The 15510-nt window shown below is 40.1% G+C and overlaps 1 protein-coding gene across 4 annotated transcripts in view; it reads right to left on the minus strand.

Moving 5' to 3' along the window:
- Positions 1-15510, minus strand: part of LHX8 (LIM homeobox 8) — a 133565-nt gene that overhangs the window by 9388 nt on the left and 108667 nt on the right. For all 4 annotated transcript variants that reach the window (XM_085602268.1, XM_085602269.1, XM_085602267.1 and 1 more), the window contains one exon: positions 2318-2406. In XM_085602268.1, the coding sequence (XP_085458394.1) occupies positions 2318-2406 (89 nt within the window). The remainder of the gene's footprint in view (positions 1-2317; positions 2407-15510) is intronic.

Genomic DNA, 15510 nt, shown 5'->3' on the forward strand with positions numbered 1-15510 from the left:
AACATCAGGGGCCTCATGTAGGTAGCATACCAGTTACCACTTCTAAAATACCGAACGATACCGAATCGGTATTTTAGAAGTGGTAACTGGTATGTAGGTAATGAGTCGGTATTTTTTACCGAATCGTTACTAGTCGGTAATTACCTAATCGGTATTTACCGAATCGGTAATGAGGCATACCTTCCCATTGATGGGAAGGTATGCCTCATTACCGAATCGGTAAATACCGATTCGGTAATGGGGGGGAACACATACAAGGGTGGCAGGGTGTCACATTGACACCCTGTTGCACCCCTGATTCGGCCATGTGTGCACATGTGGCACACATACATGCCCTAAGGGCATGTATGTATGCCACATTGCACACTGCTACGCGCGTAAAAATGCATTCACACATACATTCATTATTTACCACCAACTATAAGTTGGTGGTAAATACCGACTCTTAAACACACACACACACTCCCCCTACATCTCGATTTTGCTTTCGGAATTTACCGAATCGGTAAAATTACCGATTCGGAAAAGTTACCGATTCGGTAACATTACCGATTCGGTATTATTACCGAATCGGTAATTTTACAGATTCGGTAAATTCCGAAAGCAAAGTTTGTCCCCCTACATACCAATGGCCAAAATACCGGTCGGTAACGGTATAATTACCGAAAATCGGCCGTTACCGACCGGTATTTGGCTACCTACATGAGGCCCCAGATGTTGAAAAGTTAAGGTCCATATTAAGGCAATTGCAGATGAAACAAGACCAAAAAGTAGAGGTTAAGTCTAGGAGTACATCCCCTTGAAGTAAAGTAGTGGACCAGGTTAATCTCAGTAGGATTATAGAGGAATTGCAGACTGATGATTGCGGTTATCGAGGAACAGGAACAAACAGGTTTTCAGTCTGAGTAGCTTACGTTAAGGGAACATGGACTGATCACCTTTCCATCATTAAAATAAGAAATGGCAAAGTAGTAGTTCTGACTTGCATTTCCATTCATAAGTGAGACCTGTTGGTTTTGTAATAGCAGCCAGGTACATTGAATGTTTGTTTTTTTCAGCATTGGCCCTGCAGCAGGATCAGAGGAGCTGCTGAGCAAAATCAATCTCATCAGTTACTCGGTGGCTGCATGTGGTTAAAGTCATTTTTAATTAAACTTAGAGGTAGAGTCCCCAGGTGTCCATAGAGATTACCTTATTTTCCTACAAAGTGAACTTGTGTGCCTTGCCTTAAAATAGGATAACAAAAAAGGTTTGTGTTTTGTATACAATGCAAGTATGAGATAAAAAATTGAATCATACAAAAAATGCGATTGAGTGTACTTTTCGGATATGAACTAGCCCCTCTTGCATGCCAATAAAAGCAATTGTTAAGGCACAGAAAGATACACCAAAAGAGCAAAAAGTAGGACTGTAAGCTTAAAATAGTTCCATAGCTGATCCAAGATGTGATTGACATGTTGCAAGGTAAGATTACGGATTGAAGAGGGCTTCCGCAAAGTCCAATGTATGTACTGAACAAAAAAATGGTAGTTTCATCAGACTCAATATATGTAAATTTAAAGTCACTATTGACATTCCTAAATTTCAAAATGACCTATGTCACAAGAGTCAATTTTGGGATTCTTGACAACTGCTCCATTTTAGTTCTTTTTGAATGGGACTCTCTAAAAACTCGAATTACAGACTTCCAATGAAGAGCTGAACTGAGACGGGGTTTTTGCGGGAGAAGAATTGACCTAGAAAAAAAAAAAAAACTATGCAACTATTCCCTCAGCATGTATCATAAACCAGAGTGCAACTAAGGATTATAGAAGTGTTGGGATGAAACCTTTAATTCTGTTCCCAGGACTAAGCAGTATGCTGTATTCACTTATCGGACTAGCTAAGAGGATCTGAAAATTTCAGCTTTGTTGGACTAGTGGGCTCTCTAGGGTTTCAAAGTCTTTATATTTCATAAGGGTTCTTAGAAGAATTTGGTTCAGGAGAGGAATGCTGTTATTTCAGATCTAGCCTGTAACCTTTTCCAAGATATGTGATAAGCATGCCCTTAAACTAACTACTCTGATTTTCGGTAGAGCTCTACTAAGGATATTCATGTACAGAATAGTGTGGTATTCCTCTGGATTAGGAGCATGAGTATTTAATATGCCAATCGGATGACTTTAAAGTGAATTCAGTCAATGAAAGCATTGCGCAAGGAAAGGCTTTCTTCAGAAGCATCAAATCTTCAATACAAAACCTTTATGCACTAGAAACCACAAAGCCAAGGGGGAGAAGAGCCCAGCAGAAAATCTCCAAGGAAAACAAGTAAACTCACACAGCTGTTGGACATTGTCCTTTTTAAGCTGACATATCTGGCTTCTGGGCCCTCTGCATGACGGCGAGGATACCCAGCAACTTGGGAACCTGTGGAGAAAAAACGCAATGACAATATTTTAAAAACTGAATTGATGGTAGCTATCCACAGTAATACAAGGAATACTAAGTGCCCTTCAGTGACTTTAAAGGTAGCAGGCCGCTGCCAAAATCAAGAGCTAGCTTTGAGTTTGCACAGAAATCTTCTACTCATTTTGAATTGACATCCATTTTACAAAGATAGATGTATTGGCAGCAGAGAAGTGCCTTCAGATTACTTTAATGGGATCACAAGTGGCTTGTAAGCTTGATGTAAACATCTTAACCCTCTGTCAAAGTTGCGAAGATGGATGCATCTAACTTAGTTGGTTCCAAAAATCAATTGGATACTCAATTGTCCAATTCATGAAAGCATATGGAAAAAATAGGCTGGTAATCCTAATTTACTAAACAGTCTGCTCCTTCAACAAAATAGACTGGTGGGATGTTTTACAAAAGAAATATAGCAGAATTATTTAGACTTCCTACAGTACTCTTTACATGTGCTATAAACTGCTCTAGCTTCAGTCTCTGTATAAACTAAACTCAATCAAAGAATGGAGTTCCTCTTGATTCTACTGGTCGTTGCTCCCCATAAATGTGGATAAATAATGCATGGCTCAGGGATGGATCATGCCTCTTCACTTTCAAAATTCACCAGGATCTATACAACTCGGAGGCTCAGTGTGATCCACTGATTACTGTGGCTGAATTGAGGACCACATGCCTCCTGTGAAGGTTCTGTAATACACCGCAATGTTTGCGAATGAGAATCCATGAAATTTTCCGAAGGAGATTTGTGTCGCTCCTGAATACAAATATTAGCCAAATAAAGATTACAATTTCACCTGGATGTGGCGAGGCAAGAGACAGACAGCTGAATATTCACATAAAGACATATGTATAGGTAACTTACTTTAGTTTTTCCCCAGCTGAGGGAAGGTGCAGCAGTACATTCCCTCTGTACAAACCCAGAAGGAGACTACAGGAAATGCACATCCCTTGCTCAAGGAAAGTTATTAGGGTTGTTAGTCATGTTCGTGTCATTTTAAATGCATTTGCTTTAGCTCTCTTTTTATTACTTTGGGGTCAGATTGTAGTGAGTGAGCAACAAGAGATCCTTTGTTAGAACCAAGAGGCGAACTACCTTAATGACGCAATTTACAGTCAAAAGAAATGAAGTTAGTTGAAAGAAGGTGTTATGGACGCATGAGAAATGTTACCCTGAATGGAGAGGTGGAAGCTAATGGCAGTTTTGTACAGCGGGGCAGAAGGTATTTGGCTCGAGAAGTTGTGGAGGAGCATGGCACAGATTGTTCCTTATCGAGCCATACGTGGGTGTGACAGCATTTTTGCTATGCCATGTATGGGGGAGCGAGTGCTGTACTACAGACCACAGCGACCAGCAACATGCCACTCCTCGGGGTCAACAGAAGTATTTTGGTGCCTATTCTTTCAGAGCAGGGAGTCTGTATATCATAAGCATATATAGCCTATAAGGATTCATGCCTTTCAATTAACGATTAAGACTGATAAAGTGAGGAGCAAAGGGGTAGCCCAAAAGGGTGATTGCCAACAGCTGCTGTGGTAACTTGTGATTGTTTACAAGCCATACCAATGTCATGATTCGAAAAATATGAACATAATAGCAGTAGTATTGACAATTTCCGTCAGCGACACCAATGTTTTTCATGTTGTGCCATTTCAGACATCTAACTGATGGAATGCAGTCTCGGTATTCAATCTTGGGTGACCAAGAGCCACTGAAAAGTTAATCCATTCAAGACCGAGCATCCTATTTTCAACTAAGGAACCTCTGCCAAGACTCAATCTTGGTTTCTGATTTAAGACGTCGAGGTCATCCCCTATACAATATCTACTCCTAATGAATGTTGCCCAAGCGGTTTGATTGTGAGCTTTTTGAGGACCTGTGCTATTGCTCAGAGAACAGACAGACCCCATCACAAGCTACATCTAGTGATGCACATTTAGCGTTTTAGTCATCTAAATTATTACAGTCTTTGGTTCAAGCCTTGGTCGGTCTTTGATCAGGCGACCAAAACCCATTCAAATTTGCGAACATGCTACGGCTTACCAAATTTCTGGGTATCATGGCATTTGATTACTATCAGCCACTTTTATCATTTACACTCACTTTAGGCACACAACTTTTTCATGCTGGCATGTATTACCTATAAACCAGCCTGTAAGGAGTTGATAATCGATACGTTTAATCTCTACCATAAGGAATCCCATCTTTTTCAGTGTTTTTGGTTTTCTTTTCTATAGACATCTCATGTTTTGAGGTTTGCAGTTCCTGTTGTCTGATAAGCAGGCATAGCCACATGTGCTCTAGTTAAATGGGAACTCTCATTTCCAAATAGTATTTATGGTCACTCCGTTGAGACAACTGTCTTTGCAGAGCCCGTGCTCCCTGCACAGGGTAAATGCATTTGGTGGTATATAGGATGTAGGGAATGTTTTCCAACCTACAATAGATCAGGCAAATTTAGGTTGCATGTTTTCCTAGCAGATTTCAGCATGGCAACTCTATGAAGAGAAAAATACACTGCATTGCATTTATATAGTGCTTTATATCGGGCAGCATGCTGCTCCAGAACCCAAGGTTGATGGTTAGTCCAAAGTTATTGGTTATTGTTGGTGACTAGTATTACTCTTATGTGCTCAAGCTGATCTTCCATGCATTTACTCCAGTTTCTTTTGGGTAGATTAAATTAATAGAAATGATGCACAGTCATTAATAGGGGAGAGGTATGAGGGCCCATGCATCTCACATTAAACTTTTTCACAATAGGAAAACATGCAAATTAACAACCCAAACAAGTGAGGCAGTGAGACTCCGAAGTAGTTATAAATTCTGAAAGTATTTTTATGAAAGGTTTAAATGAAGTAATTTTGAATTGGAGAATTGGAGGGTGCAGCTCAAGGCAAAAAACTAGGAATACCGCGGTATGGTCCTGTAAGAAGGCCATGATAAGAGCAGCCAGGATATCTGTACCCTGTGACATGAGCATTTAACAAATTGGCAACTGGGCTTGAAACTGGACCTAGGTCAAGGTTCAAAATGCGCTAGAATAAGGACCCATCCCGTGTAGTTCTTTGAACTAAATAGACAATCCCTACTAATAACTAGTGTGCTACACTCCCATAATTTGCTTTTAGCCATTATTTTTTTTTTTAATTACACAAACATTTAAACAGTTATTTCACGCTGTCTTTTAGCGCAGATTTTTTCTTTGCTCCCACTTTGGATGCAAGATTACATTTCCCACTAAAAATATTGTGCAAAAACAAGCTGCTTACATTCAGATGTTTGCGTTGTTCCTGTGCGTTCGTTTTACCACAAATGATGGGTAATAACACAATGCATCATAATACCATATTTTTACATAAGAATAATGTTAAATACCCAAAATTACTCTGGCATAGTGAAAATGTCAACTAAACCTACTAATAACTGCCTTAGTTAGAAGTGAGTCAAGCAGCTATGAAGAAAAACACAGGAAATTATTCAATGATCTTGTCCATGGAATTCCTGAGAGTTTAAAGCAAGGTTCAAAATATCAATGATACCAAAGCTCTTCACCAGAATAACGGTGAGGACTTAAAAAAAAAAATGGACAAAAGTGACCTTAATTAAAAAGTCTGATGTGCACACCTTAGAACCTGGATCTGAGAACCAGAAAGCCAATGAACTAGGTTATCCAGAGTCATAGCCATATCTCAGAGAGGGGACTACAAATAATGTGTGATGGGTTTGGACACGGCCATTCAAGCTGCAAAGATTTAGATTTGTTTTTGTGTCCTGGGGTAGGGAGCCAATGTCAGGGATTGGTTATAACATAAATAAGTCCCTCAGCTGTGAGATCGTTATCCTAATGTGTGTGTTCACCTGTTAGACCAGACAGCCATAGGGTGGTCTTCCCCCAACATTTTGCCTCTCCTCCTCCATTTTGCTGAAACTGCTTTTGTTGGCTTTAGGATTATGCATTTTCCCCGCTAACCAGTGCTAAAGGGCTTGTGCTCACTCCACTAAAACATGGTTAGATTGGCTTATACCCAATTGGCATATTAAATATACTTATAAGTCCCTCGTAGAGTGGTGTATCATATACCCAGGGCCTGTAAAATAAATGCTACCAGCGGGCCACTTAAGTAGCACCTTCAAACATGTCCCAGGCCTGCCACTGCAGGCTGAAAGCAATTTTAAACTGCCATGTCGACTTGTCAATAAAATCTCCTTGCAAAGGCCTACTCTCCCTTTTTATTACATACAAGTCACCCCTAAGGTAGGCCCTAGGAAGCTCTAGGGCGGGGTGCCTTGTAATTAAAAGGTAGGACATGTACTTTTTAGTTTTGCATGTCCTAGTAGTGAAAAACACCTACATTAATTTTTCACTACTGTGAGGCCAATCCCTCCCATAGGATAACATTGGATATTCCTTATTACATTTAATGAGCTAGAATTTCCAATTGAGAACAGACAGCTCTGTCATGTTTAGTATCTTTGGTAATTGAATGAAAACCCTATTTAACGGTAAAGTTGTGTTTTTGATTACAATTTTTAAAATGCCACTTTAAAATAATTACTCCTTGAACATTTAATCATGACGAAACTAAACAAATTCAAAGCATTAGAGTCTATATTATTTAAGTAGAGAAATATATCAACACAACCAGGCTTATCTCTGAAATCTTTTTTCATTTCAAATCAAAGACAAATAGTTTTGTTAGGGGTTCAACATGAAGAAATACTTTCTTTAGATTTCACTACTGAATGTTCATTAACCTATTCTTAAGGACATATGGTTTGGAGAGTGTCCTAGACAAACAAAATCTCCAGATTTTAATATTTAACAAACTAAAAAGAAATGGGTTACAGGGTAGACATGTCAGTGTCTTGTGAGGTGTATCTATGAGACCATCATCAGGACAAGATGTTTCATATGAATATCCAAGACCCCTTTAGGGCAAAAAAAAAAAATATCTCGAATCTAAGATTCTAGAAAGGAACTGCTCACAGGTAAATTGCAGAATTTCAGAATAACAAACGGGAGGTGTCCCGTAAAGTATTCAATTCAACCCACTAACGTTCTTTTAAGTAACGTTGCCACAGCCACCTGTCCCCTTTAGCTCTCACATTCATGCTAGTGAGAGCCAATGTTGCAATGTTACTAGATGTGTGTATTAAACTGTTTGCTAAATAGGTCCATCAACATCTAAGAGACTCAATGGAATCCAATGGCCCAAATCCTAGTATGCAAGCAGGGTTTAGCGTGTATTGCTCCAGAGCGGACAATACCTTGACACTGAGAATCACTATGCAGAGGCTCTGCAAGTAGTATTTCAAATTATTAACTAAAAGAATATAAAGACTAGCTGCGGTAAAATTGACTATTTTTATTAGCAATGACATATTTGCCCAAAGTTATATGGCAATGTCTGTTTTGTTGTGCTACTGCTCTTTATGTATGCTAATGGCCTCGTACTTTTGGATCTCATCCTTACTGGTGCTCAATGGACCGTTAACCAGTGATCTAAGTATGGTAGGCACAACCATCTATGAACCTCCCCCTCCAACAGTAAGGTTACGATCTTCTCGAAAGATTGGGTGAAGGCTAAGTTTAGGCTGCATCCAGACAAATAACAGCTGAAGGTTGTTAATAAACACTGGGGTTAATGTTCTCCAGTCATTTGCTATGGGAAGCCCAATTTCAGAAACTAACTGGATTGTTATCTTGAATTTGTAGAGGCATACTAGCCTCCCTAGCATTCCTCTATAGGATTTAGGAGTATACAGGCTTTAAAAAAGACCTTTGAAGCAAAGATTTCTCTGTGGTGCTATATAGAATCAAAGGCATACTTACTGAGTATTGCTGGGAAATCAATTAGAGAGGAATCTGCGGTCTTCTCACAGCGGTGTGGTAATGGGTGTCTGTTAAAGACCTTCACCATGAGCATAGGCCGACTTTGTATTACTCACAAAGACTACGTGCAAATTCTTAAGTACTTTTCTGAGATGCCCTTCTCCCCAGAATGTTCCTTACCTGATCTCTGCAGACCTGGAACTGGGTCAGAGATAGATATTTAATTTTACCAACTACATTGCTATGTATTTTGAAGCTGAAACTCCCTAGACAGAAGGTATTTTTATTTGTGAGTCGTTCATTTGCCCAAAGATACATCTAGAAGCAGATGGCACAGCGAAGGTTTTTTTTTCTGATCTGGCACACTGTATGAAGATCAAGCAACTACAGACAATCTGACAGACTTCTGTAATGGGCTCTTTCAAGCTTTATTTGAAATCAGACTAACAGGCAAAATTAGGAGAATGTATCTAAATCTAAAATCAAGTGATCGACATCTGGCAAAGGAAAGAGGGATGTGCATGAGGCTGAAAGTGAATGAAAAAATGTCTACTTAGGAAAGAAGGATGCACAAATCACCCCTATGCTCTCTTTGCTTGCCAGGCACTTTATTCATTATGTATAAACATTAGGACACTTTGTTTTTAGAGGGATTGAATATGAATAGCACAACCAGAGATGATTTTTCTTTTCTCAGCCCTATTGACAAAGGCTTGCTATTGGTTATTTAGTCCCATTTTCAGTAGCGGAGTATACTAGTTCCAATTATGGGTTTAACATACGTATCTATTGCAAATGTTTAATATGTGTGTAATACTTTGTTTTATGTAAAAAGAAATGGATTTAACTACGCTGAAGCAATAAAAATTCTATTTTAATGTCGGCTTGTTTTCTGAGCAGATGTGCTTTGTAAATGTTCATTTAGTCTAATAAATGATGGTTTAAAGTGAAAAAGTACATCTGCCTGGCCAAGAAAACCTCAAAAAAGCAGAGAGCAGTAGATGTTTTTCTGTTGCAATGTGTTAAACAAAATACAACACCCCTATCATGGATGACCCAGCTGAAAAGTGGATCTTCCTTTGCACAACTCACATACTGAACAGGAGAACGAAAAAACACAGAACTATGTGCACCTTGTACACGTTATAGCAAATTACAATGTTAGGAGAAAACATAGTACAAGCACTGTAAAAGAGTGCTTAGTTTGTAGAAATAGAAGAATCTTATACCGTGTGTCTAACTTCGCTAACAGTTAAAGTTTCTATGCATTTTAAATTATGTTGAAGAAACTCACAAAAATGTATTTTTTGCAATGAATAAGAAATTTGTATATGGCAACTGAATATTGATGCATTAATGAGCTTCATTACCAATTGTGTGGACTTGCATACTACATATGAATGTATAATCGTTGAAGAACATCATTTTTACTCTTATTGTAATGCACCATTGACATTGAAAAGTTGGCGAAAAATATATGCAACTAGTTAGAAAAAAATGAATTTTTCCACACTTAATCTTTATATTAAATGACTTAGAATTTGTAAAACAAAATTGTATATTAATGTAGGTCTACAAGTTGCATGTATACACTTTAATTAAATTATTCAATAGTGAATATGACCTACTGCTACATTTTCAGACTATTTATGACACTTGACTTCCTTGACAAATGTATTAAATGAATCACAGCTGCTTATATTTAAATATGCACCTATATATTAATTATGATGTGCTGTCTTTTAATGCCTTTTCTTGACTATTCTTTAGGCCTGAACTGTCTGCTGAAGTAAAATTTCTTTTCACAGACATCGTGAGTCACTTGTGTAACTTTCTTGTTCTTTTCCATGGCATTCCGGAGTAAGTCACTACATACTGCAATACAATATTGACACTACCATGTGGCATAAACTTTTGCTACTGACACATGGGAAACTCCAGCAATAAATAGACCTTTGTAAATTAACCAGGGTACCCAGGAGGGACAATCGATTCCCATGATTGGTGTGGGAAAATATGTGAATGTTGCCACTCTTGTACCTTGTGAGCCGATGACTACTTCATGGAAATTGAATTAATACTGTGCCAGTCAATGTCAACTCTGGACTTGTGCAACTACATTATTGAATGCTTCTTTGGAAGAGGCAGAGGTGGACAGCTGAGAGAGGCATGACAGAATGCAGGAGAGAGACAGAGGAGAACGCACATGGGCGTATTCTGTCTCCCCATTCGAGCGGCTGCCCCTCTTAGCTTATTGTCCTTTGAACTCATGTTGGTGGACTTGCTGGCCTCTCTGGTCTGCCAGCTTAAAAGTTTCTCCTTCACTGCTATTGACCAGACTCAATGCCAGCGGAGAGAACATTGTGGACTTTCCCCTGCCCTTGTTGTTGGCAGGAACCCCATGCCTAGCAAACTTTCCTTGAACTCCTTGATCTAACCATAACTGTCCAATATCCTGCTGATATATTTCCCTTAGGCCTGATTTACTAGATTCTTTCCTCTGTGGACTGTTGAGATTCATTTCCTTTAGACTCCATTTAATGTGTAGTTTTATACAACATCTGTAGTTGCAAACCGAGACTGTTTTCTGAAAAGCCGGTTAGTGCCTTCATTGTTATCATTACTGAATACATTGAAACCTCAAATGTTTGAGTCTTTTAAATTTCACTAATCTTCTTTCAACAGACTGTGCATATAATACTTTAATTTCTAATGAATAGCTGAGCTAGTCAGAGTATTATCAGATCAAGTCCTATTGTTGCTTAGCAAGTGGTAGCAGAGTTATTAATTTGCATGATTTTGGCCCAACAAAACTTATTCAGTACGTTTGGACTTCCTGTTGCCATCAGATGTCTTTATAGTATGGTCCTGAGGTTGATATATTAAAGTTTAATTTCTAATTTGTAAGTTTGTTACCAATTCCTGCTGCTCATTGGGTAACCAACACAGTTGATACCCTACTTTTCCCACCCATCAATGCGATCAGCCAGATCCATCGGAGGACCAAAGTCAGGATAGTCAATTGCACTAATTGAGGAAGTAAAGAAAAATAGTAGAAAGACATCTTGAGTCTTCTAAACGCTGGATCGTGGATAAGGAAAGGGTTGGTAAGTTAAGAATACATGTCTGCATAAAAACGTGGAGTCATTCATGGCTATCACTGTAGGCTCCAGTGTCTCTTTGTTAATTTGAAGTTGTTGAAAGACAGACAAAATGTATTTGTGCTTGCGCGAGGAAGTCTCCAAGAGTCACTAAGCGACCAGCTTAGAAGGTGGGAGCCAGATCCAAGGTCAGCATTGCCTTTTGCACAACAGAAAGGTGCACTTTAATGTAGCGAATTTAGTCATCACGGGTCAGACACAGTATTGATCTTTTAAAAATGCCCTCCTTTTTTTTCCTTTGTAAAGGCTTGTAATCTTGGGGATAATTTATAAGGATTGTGGTGAATAATTTTAGAATTAGAGGTGATTAGTAAAATCTACAGTGTATTTTCGTGCTTTGGGGAAGGGCTCAAACAGAGTTTTGATAATGTAGACCACTGCATCTTCTCTTCGTGCACAACATGGCGCCGGGTACATTACACCCGACAGGGCCGGATGGCCGTAGCGGGCACCGGGCAATCCCCCGGTGCGCCGCACGGGTGGGGGCCGGTGTTGGGCCCCTGGGAGCTGTTTTTTTTACAGAGACGTTTTTGCAGCATAGCTGCAAAATCGGCCCTGTAACAAAATCGGCCGAAAATCGGCCCTGGCAAGGAGCGCGGCGCCCCGCCCCGCCCCCCCCCCTCCCCCTCAAGCCGGGGGGGGGGGGGGGGGGGGGGGGCGGTCGAGCACTTTGACAGGGCCGGTTTTGGTTCCTAGTCCGGCCCTGACACCCGATCTTGAAGAGTAGCTTCTAACCTGACACTTTCAGACAGCGGGCGCAGTTATGATGTTGATAAAGTAAGTGCTTGCCATCATGCAATACAGGGCAGGCCATCTCCCCTACTATTTTGGCATTTTTAACTATTTACACTCTGACACCATCTGATTTTTGGATTATGCTTTAGTATCTGCATTTTTCAGATGAGGAACATACCCTTCTAAATGAAAGCGAAACATTCCCCCATTTTACTATTGAAGACTGTCACTCTCCCTGAATGAAATGTCTCACTTTCCTTTTAAAATATACATTTATAAATTAATATTTTGATCTATGAATTCTGTTTTGGAATTAGAGTATTCGTAATCTTTTTTTATTTTAAATACATTTTTATTAGTTTCAAACATAGTTATAGTACATGTCAGACCGTCTTTTCAATCAACATGTATAACATTACACATTTAAAGTTCTTTATTTTCATGGAACGCTCCAGCAGAGTGTTTCTGGTTTGGTTTTCTTCTGTTCAGAGGATGGGGAGATGCAGATCTCCCCTCTATATGAGTGCCATTACCCCCATTTCGTATACCACCTTTTAGGGCAGCCCCTGCTTTTAAAGACCTCCTTCTCGGCTACCATACATTTGTCCATTTAGTTTGCCCAATTTCTCATTGTTGGCGAAGTCTACACTCTACCTCATGGCTACGCTTCGCTTGGCTAATGTAAACCCCAGGGTGGCCCATTGTTGCTCAGTGCTAGTGAGATCTGTGGCGCCCCATATATTGAGTAACCCTAATTTGGGTGTGAGCGTGATTTCTTTGCCTGTTGTGGTTTGCATACGTCATGTGCTCTTCACCCAGAATTATATGTTTGCACAGCTCCAGAGCACGTGATAGAATGCGGCTTCTTTCGTGCAATGCCAGAGACAGCACGCATTGTCTCTGCAGCCCAGTTGGGTCAGTATCGTCCCAGTTAAATATATTCTGTGTAGAATTTTAAGTTGTATCAAGCGGAGTCTAAGTGGGTTAGCTGCTTCACATGGGGACATTAGAGCATTTTGCCACTCGTCATCTTTGAGCAGCCCTATATCATCCTGCCACTGTTTCTGGGGTCGTGTGAGTGGATCTGGCAGATTATTGCATCGTTTTCGGTAGATGTTAGATATGGCCTTCTTCATCATGGGATCAGACAACAATCTATTCTCTAGTGGGGACGCTTACAGTACCTCCCCTTGCATAGGTAAGATCGCGTTGAGGGCGTGTCGGATTTGGATATAACTATACACTTACGGGTTGGCAAGATCATCTTCTTTTTGCAGGTCTGTGAAACTGAGGATTGTCCCTTTTTTCCACAGATCACCGATGGTTGAGATTCCGATGATGTCCCACTTGTCGAAACCCAGCTGCGTGCAAAACCTACCCAGATTTTGTGTTGTCCAGAGCGGGGTAGCTTGAGTGATAGTTTCGTGCCATCCGAGTGTTTTAGTAGCCTGGTGCCATATGCTGAACGTAAGATCTGTGGGGGTTACTTGGCGTTTGTGTGGGTTTGGAGTATAGGACCCCATTGTAGCCGTCCCTTCCCATTGGTAATCTAGCTAGTTGAAGTGCTGGTTCTGTTTGGGGGCTGTATACCCATTTATTAATAACTCCCAGCTGGGCCGCCAGTATTCTTCATCTTGGATTGTTGTTGAAAACTGGCTCTCTTTAACGAGTTCACTGGCTCTTTAAAATCGGCTGATACTTTTTGAGAAACCCCAATGAATGGTAAGAAAGTGTGTGGTATCACCGTCCTTTCTTTAAGTAGCTTACACAACAGATCTGATATTATGGTCAATTACCTAATCAGTAAGATAAGGGGTTATAATTCCCATTTTAATCGCTCTGTATCTTTCTCTGTCTATGCCTATGTTAATGGTCTTACAATATGTTTTGAAATTTCTCTATATTTAGATGAAGTAGCTTTCACCTACAAACTGAATTAACTTTGTTCTCGTACAATACTTTCGTATTATGTTCTTTGAATTAATGTGTCGCGTCATTTGTTTACCTTGTGAAAAACTTTTCCCCGTTATTGGAGTCATATTCTACTACAATTGGCTCTCCTTTCGGAGCGATTCCTCATTTGGGGACTAATATATATAGATCTTCCTTTGAGCAAATGACCTCGGTTTAGATTAAATTTGGTTTAGATGGATTCTTACAAAATATAGAATTAGTAGAATCATGAAATTATTGGATTAATAATGGATAGACTTTCAGATTAGGATGGAAGTTTAGATCATGTGTGGGACCAGTTTTTAGCATCGCAAAACACATTTTGTCTTGGCTTCAGTATTCATTTAAGTCTCAGTTATTCAATAATCTGAACTGTGTGCTTCACGTTTCTTTGGTGTACACTTTGGAATTCGTTCTACGAATATAGTAAATTATGCAAACGTTACATCGCAGTTTTCCAACGCAATTGTTACAACAACTTGCGCTGGATTTAGGAATAGTTTGATTTACTAATCCAACACCAGCCTACGTATAGTAGGGAAGGTGTTGGAATAGTAAATCATACTATTCCTTAGGTGAGAGCGCCATCCAGCGCAAGTCGTTGTAACGTTGTAATACCTGCGATGTAAAGGCATTGCGATGCAATGCCCGCGTGGTAATGATGTCTCCCATTGCAGGAGGTCCATGAAGGGTTCCCTGCTGATAATTTTATGCTCATTGAAACAGTATTGCTCTTGGTTTCCGCCTTAACCAGCTACATAGTCCAACACCAAAAGAAGCTCCTGTTCGACTGTTGCAACATCAGGCAGAGGAGTCCATTTTTAGGTCTCACCTACAGACCACTTTCCCTGTCTGGTAAGAGCACACATCACAAACTATGCACGCACATACATATGCACATACACCGAAATACAGATATAGAAAAGGACTTTGATGGAGAGATTCACTTTTGTGGTTCAACTGCCTTTAGGCACTGGCCAACAGGGCTTCCAATCAGCACTAGGATCAGCCCATAGCATTTTGTGGAAATGGAAAACTGTAAAATGTAGTCCACATACCCTCTTTTATCCATGTAGAGTGTGACTCCTGTTCCCCAACCTTCACCCCGACCCACACTCCCTCACCATGCACTATATGGTGTTGTGCTCTTGTATTTTGTATTTGCAAGTGCTGGCCTTATTTCTGCATTCACAAAGACAAAATACAAGTAAGCCGTTGCTTGAATTATGCTCCTCCTGTAGAGGTGGTACCTGGCCGCTGGAGCAGGAGCTGCTTCTGTGTTGTCAGTAGGGAGTTCATTGCAGCCGCATCATATGGCAAGTATTGAGGCTATGGCCGTGATGTGGAGGCGGGGCAGAGCTGCATTGAGCTGTACCCCG

Source organism: Triturus cristatus, chromosome 4_2 (genome assembly GCF_964204655.1).
Source record: "Triturus cristatus chromosome 4_2, aTriCri1.1, whole genome shotgun sequence".
Classification (NCBI taxonomy): Eukaryota; Metazoa; Chordata; class Amphibia; order Caudata; family Salamandridae; genus Triturus; species Triturus cristatus.